The sequence below is a fragment of the Oncorhynchus masou genome, chromosome 24, assembly GCF_036934945.1.
Source record: "Oncorhynchus masou masou isolate Uvic2021 chromosome 24, UVic_Omas_1.1, whole genome shotgun sequence".
NCBI lineage: Eukaryota > Metazoa > Chordata > Actinopteri > Salmoniformes > Salmonidae > Oncorhynchus > Oncorhynchus masou.
In genome coordinates this window covers 71,562,023-71,582,055 of record NC_088235.1, presented here as the reverse complement: position 1 = coordinate 71,582,055, position 20,033 = coordinate 71,562,023, and the positions used below count along the sequence as shown (strand labels likewise).

At 41.6% G+C, this 20,033-nt stretch overlaps 1 protein-coding gene across 1 annotated transcript; it reads right to left on the bottom strand.

The window, feature by feature from the left end:
• Nucleotides 1–1,215: 1,215 nt before the first annotated feature.
• mutyh (mutY DNA glycosylase) lies at nt 1,216–18,556 on the bottom strand. Its single transcript, XM_064934713.1, has 15 exons — nt 18,253–18,556; nt 17,774–17,898; nt 17,227–17,266; nt 17,068–17,141; nt 16,895–16,936; nt 16,724–16,795; nt 16,047–16,160; nt 15,827–15,924; nt 15,227–15,371; nt 15,011–15,098; nt 14,563–14,745; nt 10,621–10,766; nt 10,215–10,367; nt 2,999–3,049; nt 1,216–2,798 (listed from the first exon to the last, which is right to left on the bottom strand). The coding sequence occupies exons 1-15, from the start codon at nt 18,362–18,364 to the stop codon at nt 2,670–2,672; spliced, it is 1,572 nt and encodes a 523-aa protein (XP_064790785.1). The 5' UTR covers nt 18,365–18,556; the 3' UTR covers nt 1,216–2,669.
• Between the last annotated feature and the right edge of the window lie 1,477 nt (nt 18,557–20,033).

The window sequence follows — 20,033 nt, the reverse complement described above, 5'->3', positions numbered from 1 at the left end:
AATATATAAAGTCGTTTGTTACTCTTTATATCGTATCATATGCTATATCTCTTCTCACCTCAGATGCCTGCCTGAGATGCCATTAAAGGAATGATGAAGATTCATCAGGTTATCAGTGCCTCACCAGGCCAGATTTAAAAAAAAAACAGGGACATTACTTGTCTGTGCAAGAAGGATAGTGGCATGTTGGACCCTTCATTATCTAGCCAGCTCCCTGCATCTCATGACAAGGCTGACACCACATGGCAACCTGGCACCAGTGAACTTAATCACGTAGGGGAGTGGTGTGTCAATTATGACCATGAATTATGACCATTATGACCATGAAGGATCATCATGGATGTAGAGGAACATAGCATTAAGGTGAAGTGCATGCACCAGAATGGCATCAACAAATCCTTCTGGCCAAGTCCAAAGGAAGATGTTTGTTGGTACTCTGATGGACAGATCATTTGTCTGATGCCAGAGCCACAGGCTGTTAATAAACGCTCTGTGCAGATGGAAAAATCCACTTGGAAGAGAATTTGGGGTGAAAGGGGGGAGAGATGGAAAGAGGGTGAGTGCGAGAGGAAGAGAGGGGCAGGAATGTGTTCTAATGCTAATTCCAATGATTTTTGTAGAGGCAATGTATTTTTGTTGTTGTTTTTCACAATGAATATGTAACTAAATAGCAGTTCCAATGTTGTTACTACATGTACTACTATGTAATGTCTATTTAGTGTTCAGTATTTAATTTATGTTCTGTCCCGTTATAGCTGTGCACCCTGTTATCTTGGCATCTTTTTCAAATGACTTCAGTTACATTGTCAAATATAAAGAATTTGTGTAATATATTTTTCTTACAAGTGGATTTTTTTGTTGTTGTTATACTTTTGTGAATTCTATGGTTTTTACTCGATTACTTGTAGTTTTTCTTGTTGTTTGTCTGTCATTTTTGTAATGACTTGGTGCTGCCTATCTTGGCCAGGACGCTCTTGAAATGGAGATTTTAAATCTCAATGAGCCCTTCCTGGTAAAAAAAAAAAAAAAAAACATTTGTAAAGAGTAAGACACGGCCAACACCACACAATTATAAACTTAGATAAAATATTATTAATACCCGTCTCAATTTAGAAAGATAAGGTGCAAATAAGATGAGGTTTTGTATAAAACTTGTATAAAACTTATACAAAACCTCTTATTTCTTTAATATTTGACCTGAACAAATGGACAGGGTTGACAAGGGTACACAATAGCTTTATGAAAATGTAAACATCATTAAAATAGTCCTACGAAAGTAATTAAAGACAGTTACGTGCATGTCCATAACAGGGTGGACTTATCATATGGGTGATTCACTGAAAATGTGCTTATAATTATCTAAGTGCTGGAGCTTAGCCAACATGTTTCAATACAAGTCTAATATTTCCATAAAAGTAATAAAAATGCTAAATGTTACATGGTCCAAATGGTATGGTTTTGTGATATTGACCCCACCTCCAAACATCAGCTTCTCGTGCATTATCACCTCAATATATCATACAATAGCGGTTAAATGAACAAAGCATATTTTATGCAACATACAGTTGAAGTCAGAAGTTTACATACACTTAGGGTGGAGTCATTAAAACTTATTTTTCAACCACTCCACACATTTCTTGTTAACAAACTAGTTTTGGCAAGTCTGTTAGGATACAGGATTATTTCACTGTATCACAATTCCATTGGGTCAGAAGTTTACATGCACTAAGTTGACTGTGCCTTTAAACGTCTTGGAAAATTCCAGAAAACGATGTCATGGCATTAGAAGCTTCTGATAGGCTAATTGACATCATTTGAGTAAATTGGAGGTGTACCTGTGGATGTATTTCAAGGCCTACCTTCAAACTCAGTGCCTCTTTGCTTGACATCATGTGGAAATCAAAAGATATCAGCCAAGACCTCAGAAGAAAAATTGTAGACCTCCAAAAGTCTGGATCATCCTTGGGAGCAATTTCCAAACACCTGAAGGTACTGCGTTCATCTGTACAAACAATAGTACGCAAGTATAAACACCATGGGAACACGCAGCCATCATACCGCTCAGGAAGGAGACGAGTTCTGTCTTATGTTTGGAGGAAAAAGGGGGATACTTGCAAGCCAAAGAACACCATCCCAACCGGGAAGCACGGGGGTGGCAGCATCATGTTGTGGGGGTGCTTTGCTGCATGAGGGACTGGTGCACTTCACAAAATAGATGAGGGTATGTAAACTTCTGACCCACTGGGAATGTGATGAAAGAAATAAAAGCTGAAATAAATCCCTCTCTCTACTATTATTCTGACATTATTTTAAGAATGTGAGTAGAGAGAATAAAGTGGTGATCCTAACTGACCTAAAACAGGGAATTATTTTCTAGGATTAAATGTCAGGAATTGTTAAACTGAGTTTAAATATACTTGGCTGAGTTGTATTTAAACTTCCGACCTCAACTGTATAGGAGGCCACTGTTGCAATTTGATATTTTTTAAAATTTGTTTAAAATTGTATTCAGCATTCAACTCAATGACACCCTTTTTGCTCTTAAAGTATTCCACTCATGGGATAAACACAGACAGCAAGGCACAGTAATAGTCCTTGTATGGTACTTGATCAGCTTTAAATAAAATAAAAAACAACATTGTTATTCATTGTGAGTAAGTATAAATAGATCAAGTTTCTTGTTTTGGGCTCTTGAAGAAGGAACTGAGTGACAGCTGTCTGGTCCCGCTGTTTGTTGAATTGTCTTTGAGCTTTTTAGACTTGTGCTGTCCATCACTCTTAGTGTTAGTAGCCTTCTTCTGTTTCCCGTCCGGACAGAGACAAGAACAGAGAAGAATTACCACTGGCATCAGTATGGTTTATCAATGGGTCATTTAGTCTAGGTGTCAATGCAGAAGGATTTCAGGTATAAATTCAGAAAGTACTGTATAGCAGACAGTATAATCATATTCGCTCTGGATAAGGGTGTCCTGCTAATGAATGTGATGTAGTGAAATACCTTGGTAGCTTGTCCCTCTTGATCCTCCATAGTGTCGTACAGCTTCATGATCTGCCAGAGATAAATGACGCATGACTATTCTTGCTCACCTTAACAGTGCTAAATCAGAAAACACTGCGTGCACAGACGCACGCACACACTAGATCAGGGGTGTCAAACAAATGTTGTACCTGGGGCCTCATTCGGTCTTCAATGAGGTCCGGAGGGCGCCCCCAAAAGAGGGTTATATTTCCTCGCTGTCCAAATTTTCAAAGATAGTCCTCTATCCATCTTTTCTGCAATTTTAGATACTGTCTGTCTAGCTTTAATTTTGGTGATTATTAGTGAGCTAAATGTAGGGTCCGTTATAATGTCTACACAGTTTAGATGTATTTTTTTGTCATTTTAAAAGGGCAGTGCACTCAATGTATTTCCTGTTTTTCTTAAAGATATTTCCATAACGCTCTGAAATTTAGAAAATTATGATAATGCCCTTTTAGTGTACATTTTACATTTATTATAGTTTATTTCAGGTGGGGTGGAGTTTTTGGCCCACAGCATGACATCAAATCTGATTTGATTATTCTGACCAATGACGAAAAACGTTTATTTGCATATGTCTCCACTTTGAAGAGGATACATCCAGCAATCAGGGATATGCATGTAAATATATGAACATTTGTATCATCATGCCAAAACGATCCAACAGAATTTCAATGGCAAAAGGAGGCTAAGGGAAATACAAATAAATATGTTGCGAGTTGTTTTCATTTTCAATGAAAATTGTCCGGTGGCGATTTTATTAATTGTTCAGCAGTCTTGTGGCTTGGGGGTAGAAACTGTTGCGGAGCCTTTTGGTCCTAGACTTGGAGCTCAGAGTACCGCTTGCCGTGTGATAGCAGAGAACGCAGTCTATAAATCAGTGACTGTAGTCTGACAATTTTATTACATTTTAAATTAAAATGGTTTAATTTCTTTAAAATGTTTATGTTTTGTACTACTATGTCATAATACAAATAATACAGTGTACAAAACATTATGAACATGCTCTTTCCATGAAAGACTGAGCAGGTGAATCCAGGTGATTCCTTATTAATGTCACTTGTTAAATCCACTTCAAAATCAGTGCAGAGGAAGGGGAGGAGACAGGTAAAAGTATGTTTAAGTCCTGATGCAATAAAGACATGGATTGTGTATGTGTGCCATTCAGAGAGGGAACTGGTTTGTGTCAAGAACTGCAACGCTGCTGGGTTTTCCCCACAACAGTATCCCATGTGTATCAAGAAATGGTCCACCACCCAAAGGACATCCAGCCAACTTGACACATCTCTGGGAATCATTTAAAGTCCACATGGGCCAGCATCCCTGTGGAACACTTTTGACACCTTGTAGAGTCCATGACTCGATGAACTGAGGCTGTTCTGAGGGCAAAAAGGGGAAGGAGGGGTGCAAACTCAACAGTAGGAAGGTGTACTTAATGTTTTGTTCACTGAGTGCATGTTTAATTTGAATGCAATCTTTACAAATCCAAAAAGGATGCTGAATGAAATAAACACTCAGAAACGAGTTAAACCAACAAAGTAGGCCTACATAGACGTGTTAATTAAGGGAGGAGTTACACACACACCGGTTAATGGATAACTGGTGGTATAAATATAATACCGAAAAGAAGCCAACTGTAGACAATTCAAATGCGAGTTCAGCCAACTGTGAAAGTAAAATGCAACACAAACCGTTGATTAGTACTCACGAGTCAAATTTTCTTCACAATATTCTACTAATGCAATTCCTTTTGGACAGATTTCACAGGTTATTACCACCACTCCCTTCTTACAAAAGCTCTCTGCCTGCTGCTTCAGTTCCGACAGACAGAACTCTTTGCTTTCCCAAGACTACAACAACTGTTAATGGTGTTGCGAGGTGAAACACAGGAGGGTCACAGTCACAGTGCTGTTCATTGACTACAGCTCAGGGTTCAACACCAGTGCCCACAAAGCTCATCACTAAGCTAAGGACCCTGGGACAAAACACCTCCCTCTGCAACTGGATCCTGGACTTCCTGACGGGCCACCTGGGGGGTGGTAAGAGTAGGCAACAACACGTCTGCCACGTCGATCCTTAACACTGGGGCCCCTCAGGGGTGCGTGCTTAATCCTTTCCTGTACTCCCTGTTCACCCACGACTGCGTGGCCAAGCACGACTCCAACACCATAATTTAGTTTACTGACGATAACGGTAGCAGGCCTGATCACCAACAACGATGAGACAGCCTATAGGGAGGAGATCAGAGACCTGGTAGTGTGGTGCCAGGACAACAACCTCTCCCTCAACGTGAGCAAGACAAAGGAGATGATTGTAGACTACAGGAGAAGGTGGGCTGAACACGCACCCACTCACATTGACCCGGCTGTAGTGGAGCGGGATCGAGACTTTCCTTGGTGTCCACATCACCAAAAAACTATCATGGCCCAAACACACCAAGACAGTCGTGAATAGTGCATGACAACACATTACCTCCCTCAGAAGACTGAAAATATTTGGCATGGTTCCACATATCCTCAAAAAGTTCTACAGCTACACCATCGAGAGCATCCTGACCGGTTGCATCACCGCCTTGTTCGGCATCCGACCGCAAGGCGCTACAGAGGGTAGTGCGCACAGCCCAGTACATCACTGGGGCCAAGATTCCTGCCATCCAGGGCCTATATACTAGGCGGTGTCAGAGGAAAGTCCAAAGAATTGTCAAAGACTCCAGTCACCGAAGTCATAGACTGTTCTCTCTGCTACCACATGGCAAGTGGTACCACAGTGACAAGTCTAGGTTCAAAAGGCTCCTTAGCTTCTACCACCAAGCCATAAGACTGCTGAACAATTAATGAAATGGCCACCCGGACTATTTGCATTGACCCCCCTTTGTTTTTACACTGCTGCTACTCGCTGTTTATTATCTACGCAATATCAAATCAAATGTATTTATATAGCCCTTCTTACATCAGCTGATGTCACAAAGTGCTATACAGAAACCCAGCCTAAAACCCCAAACAGCAAGCAATGCAGGTGTAGAAGCACGGTGGCTAGGAAAAACTCCCTAGAAAGGCCCGAACCTAGGAAGAAACCTAGAGAGGAACCAGGCTATGAGGGGTGGCCAGTCCTCTTCTGGCTGTGCCGGGTGGAGATTATAACAGAACATGGCCAAGATGTTCAAATGTTCATAGATGACCAGCATGGTCAAATAATAATAATCACAGTAGTTGTCAAGGGTGCAGCAAGTCAGCACCTCAGGAGTAAATGTCAGTTGGCTTTTCATAGCTGATCATTATGAGTATCTCTACCGCTCCTGCTGTCTCTAGAGAGTTGAAAACAGCAGGTCTGGGACAGGTAGCACGTCCGGTGAACAGGTCAGGGTTCCATAGCCGAAGGCAGAACAGTTGAAACTGGAGCAGCAATAGTCACTTTACCCCTACCTACATGCACAAATTACCTCGAAAACCTGTATCCCCGCACATCCCCTTCCAAACTCACATTAAGCATCTCCAATCCAAAATTAAATCTAGAATAGGCTTCCTATTTCGCAACACAGCATCCTTCACTCATGCCGCCAAACATACCCTTGTAAAACTGACCATCCTACTGATCCTCGACTTCGGCGATGTGATTTATAAAATAGCCTCCAACACTCTACACAACAAATTGGATGCAGTCTATCACATTTCCATCCGTTTTGTCACCAAAGTCCCATATACTACCAACCACTGCGACCTGTACGCTCTCGTTGGCTGGCCCTCGCTTCATACTCGTCACCAAACCCACTGGCTCCAAGGCATCTACAAGTATCTGCTAGGTGAAGACCAACCTTATCTCGGCTCACTGGTCATCATAGCAGCACCCACCTGTAGCACGCACTCCAGCAGGTATATCTCATTGGTCATCCCCCAAAGCCAATTCTTCCTTTGACCGCCTTTCCTTCCAGTTCTCTGCTGCCAGTGACTGGAACGAACTGCAAAAATCACTGAAGCTGGAGACTCTTATCTCCCTCACTAGCTTTAAGCACCAGCTGTCAGAGCAGTTCACAGATCACTGCACCTGTACATAGCCCATCTGTAATATAGCCCATCCAACTACCTCATCCCTATACTGTATTTATTTATCTTGCTCCTTTACACCCCAGTATCTCTACTTGCACATTCATCTTCTGCACATCTACCATTCCAGTATTTAATTGCTATATTATAATTACTTCGCCACCATGGCTTATTTATTGCTTTAACTCCCTTATCCTACCTCATTTGCACATGCTGTATATTAGACTTTTTCAACTGTATTATTGACTCTGTTTGTTTATTCCATGTGTAACTCTTTGTTGTTCTTGTTGTGAACTGCTTTGCTTTATCTTGGCCAGGTCGCAGTTGCAAATGAGAACTTGTTCCCAACTAGCAGACCTGGTTAAATATAGGTTAAATATATATTTTTTTTTTATTGACTCAGTACCGGTACCACCTGTATACAGCCTCATTATTATTGTTACTTTATTGTGTGACTTGTTTTGTTTATGTCCAGCTAACAGTGAGCAAGAGGAGCAGCTTGGAGTCCTGTCTTCTTCAGTTTCTCCACTAATTCAGCCAACATGTTATTTTTCCTTCAGAGCAGGCCTTGGGGTGAAGGTCTGCAATGGGAGCAGCTGTAGACACGTTTCCGATAATCCTGATTCCAGTTGTCATTAATACACAGTAGCTGTGTCTACAGGAAGTAGATCCTTCACTATATCCAGACAGATCAAGCAGAATAGCTCTCTATCATCTGAAATATTAGCAGCTACAGATTTAAAATTAGTTCTAATTTCTTTCTGAACGTTAGACTCGGCACACTCAAAATGCTGTCTTTGCTGTGTTTTATATCATATTGTAAAACAGCTGATGAAACAAACACTGTAAACGTGTTGTTTTTTTAAACGTATCAGTGATATTTGCTTATAGTTGCTGGTTGAAAATACAATCTACACAGGACCTTCTAATCAGCAGGTTTGCAATGGCCGGGAGTTTCGGCTTTCCATGGTTACATCACCAGGTAGTGAATTGGTTAATAGACAAATAAAGTTCTAAACCGCTAATTTTCAGTTTTCCCCTCCCCACGCAGACCACTTCCAGACAGTACGAGTTAAATTCTTGCTTGAGAAATTAATGGAAATCTTTTACAGTAAGGTGCAGAAATGATGTGATATAAAATGGCTGAATTGGGCCTTTAAGAAGTAGAGACCGAGGCATAGAGGCAGAGACCAAGTCCAATGTTGTGTCATAGAGTGAAGGTGAGTGAGTCTTGAGTTAAATTATATTTTCAGATAAGGAGTGGTTTATGGACCAAAGTTTGTGGATCAAAGTACATGCAATAGAAAAGCAAACTCCTATGTGCAGTAGACATATGGCTATATTAATTGCACAACATATTTCACTCCATTTGTGAAATGTGAACCAACAATGCCTTCCAAAAGTACTCACATCCCTTGATATTGTTGAGTTACAAAGTGGAATTAAGATGAATGTCATTTTTTTGTAGACGATCTACACAAAATACTTGAACGTCAAAAGTGGAAGCTTTAAAAAATATATGGTTTTTTAAATAATTAATGAAAAATAATGTGAGGGCATATAAAGTGAACGTCTAGCAACCCGAAGGTTGCGAGTTTGAATCTCATCACGGACAACATCAGCATTTTAATTAATTAGCAACTTTAACTACTTACTACTTTTTAGCTACTTAGGATGTTAGCTAACCCTTTTAGCTAACCCTTCCCCTAACCTAGCTAACGTTTGCCAGCTAGCTAACATTAGCCACCTAGCTACAATTCGTAACATATCATAGGTTCAGCAAATTCATAACATAATAGTACATTTTGCAAATCCATAACATATTCTACATTTGCAAATACCTAACATATAATAAAAAAATAGTCATTCGTAACATATCATACGAAATAGGTGATGGACATCCACAAATTAATACATACCATACGACATATCATACTAAATGCAGTGTCTTGGATTTACATACAGAATAATTCAAAATGCTCTGAGACCAGGTTGATTTTCAAGTAAAAACTGTAACTACGCCATTTAGGAACATGCAATGTTGTCTTGGTAATCAAAGCAGTGTAGATTTGGCCTTGTGTTTTAGGATATTGTTCTGCTAAAAGGCAAATGTCTCCCAGTGTCTGTTGGAAAATAGACTGAACCCGGTTTTCCTCTAGGATTTTGCCTGTGCTTAGGTCCATTCTGTTTATTTTTATCTTGAAAAACTCTGCAGTCCTTGCCAATGACAAGCATACCCATAACGTGATGCAGCCACCACCATGCTTGAAAATATCAAGTGTGGTACTCAGTCATGTGTTGTGTTGGATTTGCCTCAAACATTCTTTGTATTCAGGACATAAATATAGTTTCTTTACCACATTTATTTTTGCAGAATTAGTCTTTTTGCAGTCTTTTTGCAAACAGGATGCATGTTTTGGAATATTTGTATTCTGTAAAGGCTTCCTTCTTTTCACTCTGTAATTTAGGTGAGTATTGTGGAGTAACTACAATTTTGTTGATCCATCCTCAGTTTACTACCTATCACAGCCAATAAACTCTGTAATCGTTTTAAAAATCACCATTGGCCTCATGGTGAAATCGCTAAGCGGATCCCTTCCTCTCTGGCAACTGAGGATGAGGATGCCTGTATCTTTGTAGTGACTGGGTGTATTGATACACCATCCAAAAGTGTAATTAATAACTTCACCATGCTCAAAGGGATATTCAGTATCTACTTTATTTACTAACAATCAGTGCCCTCCCTTGCAATCAGAGAGCAGTATAACTGCAGTTTGCTGCAAAAACTGCATCCAAAATAAATAAAAAATGTAGGGTAGAAATTTTGCAGTGTAACGGCAGTTACAGTGCAGTATAACTGCAGTTATTCTGCAATTACTGCATCCCATATACCGCAGTTAATGCAGTTTTACTGAAGCTTCTAAACTGATATTTTTTCTTTGTAGGGGCTTCTTGCGAGGCATTGGAAAACCTCCCTGGTCTTTCTGGTTGAACATGTGCTTGAATTTCACTACTCGACTGAGGGACCTTTCAGATAATTGTATGTGTGGGATACAATCTTAGTGGTAATTCAAAGATCATGTTAACCACTATTAGTGTTAGGGTTAGCGCACACACAAACACACAGTAGATCATAGCAAGTTACGATTACTAACCTTCTTCACTCCACTGGATACAGCAGCTTCCTGCAGGGAAGGTCTAGTGAGCCAGCGTGTCGTACTCTGGGCTTTCCCTCCCTCTCCAGTGACATTCAAACACAGGCTGTACACAACATATGTCTGGTGGATGTGGGAGAAGATATGAACCACCTGTATAGTAGCAAAACACCAACAGTCAATTGCAATGACTTAGAGAGAAGCCTAGCCTAGCATACTAATACAAACTTAGAATGACACGAGTCCGAATAACAAGTCATTTATTCAGAATTTTGACAGGGAAATGTATAATAATAGTCATAGGGACCATGGGACAATAGGGTGCAATTTGGGACATATTCTTGAATGTCCCTGATAGGTAAAACATAACATAACATAACAGTAGGCCCTGTTCTCCTGTACATACCTCCCCCACATACTGGAGCAGCCCGTTGTCCAGCCGAACTCCCAACAATCTCCCCACCCCAGCACACAGCGCCCCCCTCTGTTTCATCTCAGAATTCTCCACCTCCAGGAGCAGGCTTGGGAACTCCCACATTCCAGCTAAAAGTCCTACAAGGAAGTAAAGAAGGAAGGAAAAGGCAAGCAGACAAGACAGTTAATGAGTGTGCTCACAATTCCCAACTGATAATAAAAGGTTACCTTTGATAAATATGTTAGTGAGAACAATGGTAAAGATATAGTAAATACACCCACCTTGGAGCTGTACAACGGCACAACCATCATGCAGAAAACAACAGGAATGGTGCGAAATTAAAATGCTTGGAAGGTGTGTTTTAGTGCTATACTAGAGCCCTGTCCCAAACGGTACCCTATTCACGGTATAGTGAATGTAAGGACCAGGGCTCTAAACTAACCATGTTCATTGGTACAGTGCCTTGCAAAAGTATTCGGCCCCCTTGAACTTTGCGACCTTTTGCCACATTTCAGGCTTCAAACATGAAGATATAAAACTGTATTTTTTTGTGAAGAATCAACAACAAGTGGGACACAATCATGAAGTGGTACGACATTTATTGGATATTTCAAACTTTTTTAACAAATCAAACACTGAAAAATTGGGCGTGCAAAATTATTCAGCCCCCTTAAGTTAATACTTTGTAGCGCCACCTTTTGCTGCGATTACAGCTGTAAGTCGCTTGGGGTATGTCTCTATCAGTTTTGCACATCGAGAGACTGAAATTTTTTCCCATTCCTCCTTGCAAAACAGCTTGAGCTCAGTGAGGTTGGATGGAGAGCATTTGTGAACAGCAGTTTTCAGTTCTTTCCACAGATTCTCGATTGGATTCAGGTCTGGACTTTGACTTGGCCATTCTAACACCTGGATATGTTTATTTTTGAACCATTCCATTGTAGATTTTGCTTTATCTTTTGGATCATTGTCTTGTTGGAAGACAAGGCACTGTAGCACTGATGCTCCCAACTTTAAAGTTACTGCGGAACAGCGAGCAGGAGTTCTCCGACGGTCTAGCTAGCTAGCTTTTTTTGTAGGCTAGTTTGCAGCAGCTGCAGCAGGTGTTATCGAAGATGTTGTTGCTCATTTGTTAGCTTCTCCCTTTTCAAGAATAACTTTCAACAAGAAGTTAAGTTTCAAATTATCATCATCATCATCATCATCATCTGGTAGCTGGAACTGTGTTTTTTTATTGCAGCTCACTCGCTGTTGCCTGCCATCTCTTTGAAAATAACTTGTGTGTGAAACATTGTTGCATTTAACATTTTGGATCACCGGTTACTTTGTGCGCTAAGCGTGAAAAGTTTTTTTTTGTAATGGGAAGTAATAGTTGTACATTTCAATTGGCAAATGCTTGGCCTAATGGTTGTGTCTTGGTATTCTTATGATTGGGACCTACTGGATAATTATGTCTGAGTGAAGGGCCTGCTTATCCTTTAAAATCATGTTATGTGTGACTCTGGTCTGGGTATACTGCCCGGTGAAGTAAAGGTGCCCTGTGTGAAAAATCCTATATTTTCCTATGTTTTTTTTACGGGGTTTCCTGTAGATCTTTCATATTTTCACAAGATGCCTTCAGGAGACCATTTTTTGAGGTCTTGTAAAAATCCCCCAAAATATATTTTTGGAGGGTGAAGTTGCCCTTTAATTCAATTGAGCAAAAATAAATGCCCTCCCCATTGATACAAATTAGCATGACACCATTATGTCGGGTCGGACTACTTTGCAGTCAAAGTTTGACTGGGAAGTTTTTTTGGGAAAGCTTTTAGAAAATGTTCATGCAAACAGCATGTTCATGAATTAGTCTGCTAACCAAGACTTAGTTAGCATTTACTGGAAAAAGTTGAAACGTCTTTCCTACCTACCCTAATGGCTACTGATGTCATTCTTCTGTGAGCTGCTCCGTGAAACAACCAGTTGAGAGCTGTGTGCTCTTGATTTCTCTATTGTACTACATAATTGATAAGTCCTATTCCTCCACCACGCTGCTTTGATGTGATTCAGAGGGGATTAAGAAGTGAGTAGAAGCAAAGCCCACTGAAAAAAAAACTAGGTATATGGCCTGCATATAGCCTCCAATACACCACTGGCCCTTTGTGTTTGACAAAAAGTGAACTCTCCTACGTGAGTGCGATGGTATTACGGTTGTTGTTCTTTCAGCATCACGAGCCTGTCACACACTGAAGGCCTAGATCAAATAGGTTCGCCACTGTACTAACCTGTCACACACTGAAGGCCTAGGTCCATTAGGTTTCCCACTGTACTAACCTGTCACACACTGACGTCCGGCCTAGGTCCAATAAGTTCGCCACTGTACTAACCTGTCACACACTGAAGGCCTAGGTCCAATAGGTTTGCCACTGTACTAACCTGTCACACACTGAAGGCCTGGGTCCAATAGGTTTGCCACTGTACTAACCTGTCACACACTGAAGGCCTAGGTCCAATAGGTTTGCCACTGCACAAACATGTTTATAATAGATATAAAGACTGTTACAATTTCCTCCGGGCTCCACTGTACTAATAGTGAGTGGACAACTTTCCAACAAGTTCCCCCACTTTTCCCCACCAAGGGGGTCAAGGAAATACTGACAAAGAAGAAGGATATTTTTCTACAAAAGTAAAAAGACAGTGACGAGTAAAGTAGGAAGCCCTGGTTTCAATAGGCTGTTAAGACATTCATGGTTTCAAGGAAGGAGTGTATATATTTGGCCTGGCAAAGCGGTTTTATGCGCTGACTGAAAGGAAGCTGATTGAGTTGTTTTTTTGGTTTTTTTTATTCCGCTGGTATCTCACAGAGACAAGACACTCAATATGTGGTCTTGGATACTACACTATTGACGGCTACTTCGCGAATATGAACTCGTCATGGCCAGAAAATGTGAGGAATGGTTATGATATCTGTATTATGTTCAGAAATTAAATATTGGCACTTTACAGTATTCAGACGTAGCCTACAAACGCCAACGGAGAAGTTGACCCGCATATTCTACCGCTAAACTGCGCTTCTGATAGCATAGAGCAAAATAGGCTGCTTGAAATAGCTCATTTATTTACTACTGTAATGTGGGACCAACTAAAAGAGAAATGGGACGAATAGTAGCCTGTCCTAACTTGTTTTTGGCCTATAGGCTATTTCGTGAGTCGTCTATGAAACCATCAGTCAGAAAAGGTGAGGAAGTTATTTAGCAATGAAAATAAAGAAATTATAGGAAATATAGGTCTATTTCTAATTATTTCAGAATGCAAAGAAATAGATCTCGTCTCACTAACAGCTAATGATTGCATCTTGTCATTATATTTAGCTAGACCTACCTGTTCTTTTGATATGAATAAGACCTTTATCATATATTCCCCATTTCCACAAGGCTACTACTAAGCTACTTTTGGCTTCCTGCAATGCTTCAGACTTCAACCACTATTAACTGTGCGTACGCATGGTCTAAAGTTTGCGGAAGGACAAGCACATTCTCGCGGCAAGTTCAATTTTTCTAAGTGGCAACATTGCGTTAAAAACTGTCGCGCGCATGATTTGAGGCGGATAATGTGCATAAGAAACATTTAGAAATGAGGCCCCATGATCTTTTTTTTTTAAATCTAGAAACTAGATGTTTCCTCTGTAGTAAATGGGGCCACCATGGCACTAACAAATCTGCACTTCTTTCTCTAGGGCACTCGGAAACAAAAGGTCCAGCGAAGCCTAATCAATACAACAATTAATTATTATCTAGAAGTTCTCTTTTCTTCTAGGGGCACCGGTGCTCCCAAATAGAAATTCCAAGTCGCACTGCTAAATATTTAGGAGCATATGCAGCCAAAAAGATTCACTCTTTAGAGCCCTGATAGGGACTAGGGTGCCATTTAAGACACAGCCTATATTAAAGGGCAGCTGACCTTTGCTCGGCCTTTGGGTGAGCAGGTACTCGACATCTCCTCCTGCTCCTGGCCGGGACACCACACAGGTGAGTGTGCGCTCCACACGAGGAGATTTCTTCACCGGCTTCCTGGGGAAGTTCTGAACGCCCAGTTGGCTGTCCCAAGGTTCCGTGGGGCACAGGTTACATGTTCCAGAGGTCACTGGAGGGGAGGGAGGGGGTCAAAGTTAGGGGAGGAGTCAGGAAGTGTTTACACGTTGCGCGAGAATTATTTGGCGACGTCAGGGAGGCACACACATACCGGGAGCTAGAGTATCTATCTGTTACAAAGACTTGTAGACAACAATAGATATTTATATCAAATATGCTTTAATAACCGTATTCAAAATACCAGGTATATGACTACCATCCTTATATGCGCCAACCTTTGAAACAATGAAAAGGAAAAAAAATAAATAAACACTTACCACAATCCTCTACATCTGGCAGAGACGCAGGTACCCTGATCAATTTACCCAGAAGCTTTGTTGAGTTCTCCTCTCGTTTGACGCTAACCTGCACAGAGAAAGAGAGACACTAACACAGTAGCGACATATGCACTGGAGACTCATCACCACTGGTCTGGAATAGGCCAATGCTATGACCTGGTCTTGTTATTAAGGTTGAGGACCTCAGTGTGGTACCTTCCTGTAGGAGTGGCAGAGAGTCTGTATGGGACACTGGTTGCACTGGGGGCCTTTAGGGGTGCACACCCTTGCCCCCAGCTCCATCATGGCCTGGTTAAAGTCCCCTGGTCTCTCTTGGGACACCAACGTGTTGGCGGTGCTCCTAGAATACACACAGGGGAACAATGAATCCTTAAAAACAATTACCAAGGGAACCATTTAGTATCTACCCAGGTAAGAATACACATCAAGTCAACAACAAGAGACTGAGTATGATGATTTAGGTGTTGGGATTGGTCAACTATGTCTTCATTGTAACAGCTTGTATTAAACATAGATGACCCCCACTTGACCAGTGGAGGCTGCAGAGGGGAGGACAGCTCATAATAATGGACTGAACGGAACAAATGGAATGGCATCAAACACCTGGAAACCTTGTGTTTAATGTACTTGATACCATTCCACTGATTCCGCTCCCGTCATTACCACAAGCCCGTTCTCCCCAATTAAGGTGCCACCAACCTACAGTGCACTGGACAGATGTTAAATATCCACTGAAGAATCACCATAGAAAAACATTTTTTTTCTTCCTCACTTCAACTATGAGTTCAACCTCACCATAGAGCTTCAGTCACTGCTGGGCTTGTACTGTCGGCCCCTATAGCCCGCACCCGACACAGGACCCGGATCACATTCCCATCAACAGCTCCCGTCACCTGGGCAACAGAGGTCACAGGTTATGTCAGTGAACGATGATGCCAAAGAGGGAGGGGTTTTAAAAGAAAAAAATCACTTTAAGATGTGTATGAGCATGCTCGCGTATAGAAAGAGTTCTGACCTGGCCCAGCGCGATGGAGCCCACAGCTGCGGCGGTGTAGCGGCCCACACCAGGCAGCTGCTTCAGCAGAGCCTCAACCGTCCTGGGCATCTCTCCCCCCAGCTCTGCTACCACCTGTAGTGCACATCACAGCCAGACAGGACGACAAAAACAACACACTCAGAAGTCACCATAGACAGAGAACAGGCGCTCAATAGTTCAAGCAACACAGTACATGTCACACCACCAGTGTGGGAAATGAACACCAGCTTGTCGATTTTGACATTGTTCTAGCCAATGTCTACTCTTACCAGTCACATTGGCCACCCAGTTGGTCACCCAGTTCAATCCAAACCTCACATCCAAGACATCAACAGCGTGTTTGTGTGTTGTTTTAACATTACAAAACATGTGCAACGCGTTTTCTGAGATTTGTCTTCATTCGAAATAGTGGCTGGTAAAAATGTGGGCATCCACCAGCCACCAAAAAAGTACATTTCCCACCCATGTCCCCAACTCAACAGACAGGTAAGGACCTAACATCAAAGATAAAATCCTGTTTCTGAGAGAGGCAGAGGCAGTCGACAACATGAACCCAAGACAGCTCTCCACTTGTCATAGACGTGTCCCGTTGGCGTGGTGGTAAGCCTCGCTTGAGCCAGGACATACTGTAAATAATATATGCCATAGACACAGACCTTCTGAGCTCCTTCCTGAAGTCTCTTTCCCCGGGAGTAGTACCCAAGCCCAGCCCACATCTGATTGACTTCCTGTGCGGATAAAAAAAAGATGATAATTGATGACAAGGTGGTCAGAGCACACAGGCATTTTCAACCTCACAGACCCTCATTTGCATTCACTGTAATCACCTCCAACGTAGCCGCTGCAAGACCCTGTACTGTTGGCCACCGCTGGAAAAGAATGAGGGAGAAGAAAAAAAAACGCAAGGAGAAGAGATGAAACCAAATGCATTGTTTCTGTGATGACCAAGTCTGCTTAAATCAAGTTCAGACTTCATACGAGACCCGACGGACTGGCCCACCTTCATCCACTTATTGTAGTAGTCGATCACAGTGGCAACCTGGGTCTGCTGAAGCATGATTTCTGAGACCCAAACTAGAGAGGAAACCAGGTCAATTTAGGAGAACACAAAAGGACCACTAGTTATTATTATATGAGAGTTGAGCATGCAGCGTCTTACCTGCATATGTCCTGATGTTGATGTCCGGTTCTGTCAGAGCCTATTAAGGAAACATTAAGTGAAAAGTAACGTTTATTCCAGCTAAGCAGTTCTATATGTAATAGAAATAAGAACTCATTCCACGGCTAGCTTGAAATGCCGTCAACCGTCCTGTCAAATTTGAGTCAACAGGTGGTTAACTTGTCAAGGAGGGCGCTTATGTGTGTTAGTGAGGCAGAGGGCCCCGGGTTCGAGCCGTGGTACGGCCACTTTACCCCGAGTTGAGAGGGAGGAAACTAATACTGCTAAAATAGCCCACCGATGTAAATTTCATATACCATATGTCAAGTTATGGATTATATTCATGAGTCATGATAATATTTGGACACTATTGAAAATGAGATGGTGCATCTCCAGAGATTTCATCCTGCAAAATATATAATAAATATTCTAACAGACGTTCCAATGGTATAAGGGAGTACATTAGTAAACACTCAATCATCATGGTTGTGCGTGTAAGGCATCAATGAAACCGTAATGGGAAAATATATTAGATAATTCTCTTTACCACAGTTCTCCAGGGTAACTCTCTATTCCCCTGGTCATACCAGTAAAGGATGCGTGTCCTAAAGAGTGTAATGTCAGCAGGATCATGGAATGAATGGTATGTCGACGCTGCAGTCTCATCGGGCTCTGAGGGGAGGGAAGACGTTACAGCATGCCATTGTGAAATCACATATTTGGTTGTGGCAATCACTCAAATCCATCAATAGTCAATAGAAACTCAGGGCAGAGAGAAAGAGAGACTAGGGGAGACAAAGATTGAGAGAAATGACTGAGACAGATCTCGAAATAAAGATTGAAGACTGAGAGTGAATGCACAGAGAAATATTAGGAGAGGGGGAGAGGCATGTTGCATAACTTGTGCCAGGAGTCTCCACCGTTGTCATAACGTATTCAAAGATGTTGCTGATATTCTACTCTGTTCAGCCATTTTTTTGTGACTTTTTTGACTAGTGAGACAAAAGTCCCAACGTGTAGGCCTACCTTGTTTCACAGTTGCATTCGCTCTTTTCCGCAATGGTTTTGCTGACGACGACTCGGTTTTGTCCAGCGCAACTCTCTTCCTCTTCTGCATCGCTGATCGAAGCCTGCTCATAATAACAAACTCTCTCCCCGCTTTGGTCCGTATAGTTGGCAAGTTAAACTAGCTACTAGTGGATATATTATCCACAATCAACAACAATGTTCACTATCGTTGTTCACGCAATACTCCGATCAAGTTGTTTGTTTACCTATAGACAGCGCACATGACATCTCCCGCCACTATAGCGACTTATGTCACTTACTATCGGAGGGGACGGAAGCCGTTTGTCCAATCCGCTACTAGCTAAAACACTTCCACGAAGACGCCTCCGCTATATTTAAAGGTGCACAGCCTTTACGGTGGATTTATTGTTGATTTAGGTATAAATTAAAGTGAACGTTTTTATAGGTGCCACTGCACTTAAAATAAGCTACCTTGGCAAACACGTATTTATTTTCTAATTGTTATTTGATCAATTGATGGTCATTGATTGGCCACGGAGTTCACTGAGGAAAGAATGGAATACACCAGGACCCTGCCACAGGCCCTCTAGTCTAGCTGGTAGTGCTGAGCTATTACCAGAGTTATTTTTTCTGTTTTTAAACAACTAATTGACCTACTTCAGTTCAATTATTTGAATTCCATTTCGTTATTTTTTTCCCCTGGAAGCCCACATGCTCACATTGCACAGTTTCCCTACAGATAAATCAGATCCAACCTGGACTGTGCAATATTCTCTACTGAACAAAAATATAAATGCAGTAAACATGTAAATTGTTGGTCTCATTTTTCATCAGCTGAAATTAAAGATCCCAGATATTTTCCATATGCACAAAAAGCTCATTTCTCTCAAAACGTGTTTACCTCCCTGTTACAACAAAGCTTTCTTAGTGTCCAACAAGCTGCAGGCTGAAGTTAAATCTAGACTTGGTTTCCTCTATCGTAATCGCTCCTCTTTCACCCCAGCTGCCAATCTAACCCTGATTCAGATGACCATCCTACCCATGCTAGATTATGGAGACATAATTTATAGATTAGCAGGTGAGGGTGCTCTCGAGCGGCTAGATGTTTTTTTAACCATTCGGCCATCATATTTGCCACCAATGCTCCTTATAGGACACATCAATGCACTCTATACTCCTCTGTAAACTGGTCATCTCTGTATACCCGTCACAAGACCCACTGGTTGATGCTTATTTATAAAACCCTCTTTGGCCTCACTCCCTTCTACTTGAGATATCTACTGCAGCCCTCATCCTCCACATACAACACCTGTTCTGCGAGTCACATTATGTTAAAGGTCCCCAAAGCACACACATCCCTGGGTCACTACTCTTTTCAGTTCGCTGCAGCTTGCGACTGGAACGAGCTGCAACGAACACTCAAACTGGACAGTTTTATCTCAATCTCTTCATTCAAAGACTCAATCATGGACACTATTACTGACAGTTGTGGCTGCTTTGCGTGATGTGCTGTTGTCTCTACCTTCTTGCCCTTTGTGCTGTTGTCTGGGCCCAATAATGTTTGTAACGTGTTTTGTGCTGCTACCATGCTGTTTTTCAACCATGTTGTTATCATGTTGTGTTGCTACCATGCTGTGTTGTCATGTGTTGCTGCCTTGATATGTTGTTGTCTTAGGTAATTCTTTATGTAGTGTTGTGTTGTCTCTCTTGTCGTGTTGTGTGTTTTGTCTTATATATATATATATATTATGTATATTTTTAATTCCAGCTCTGTCCCC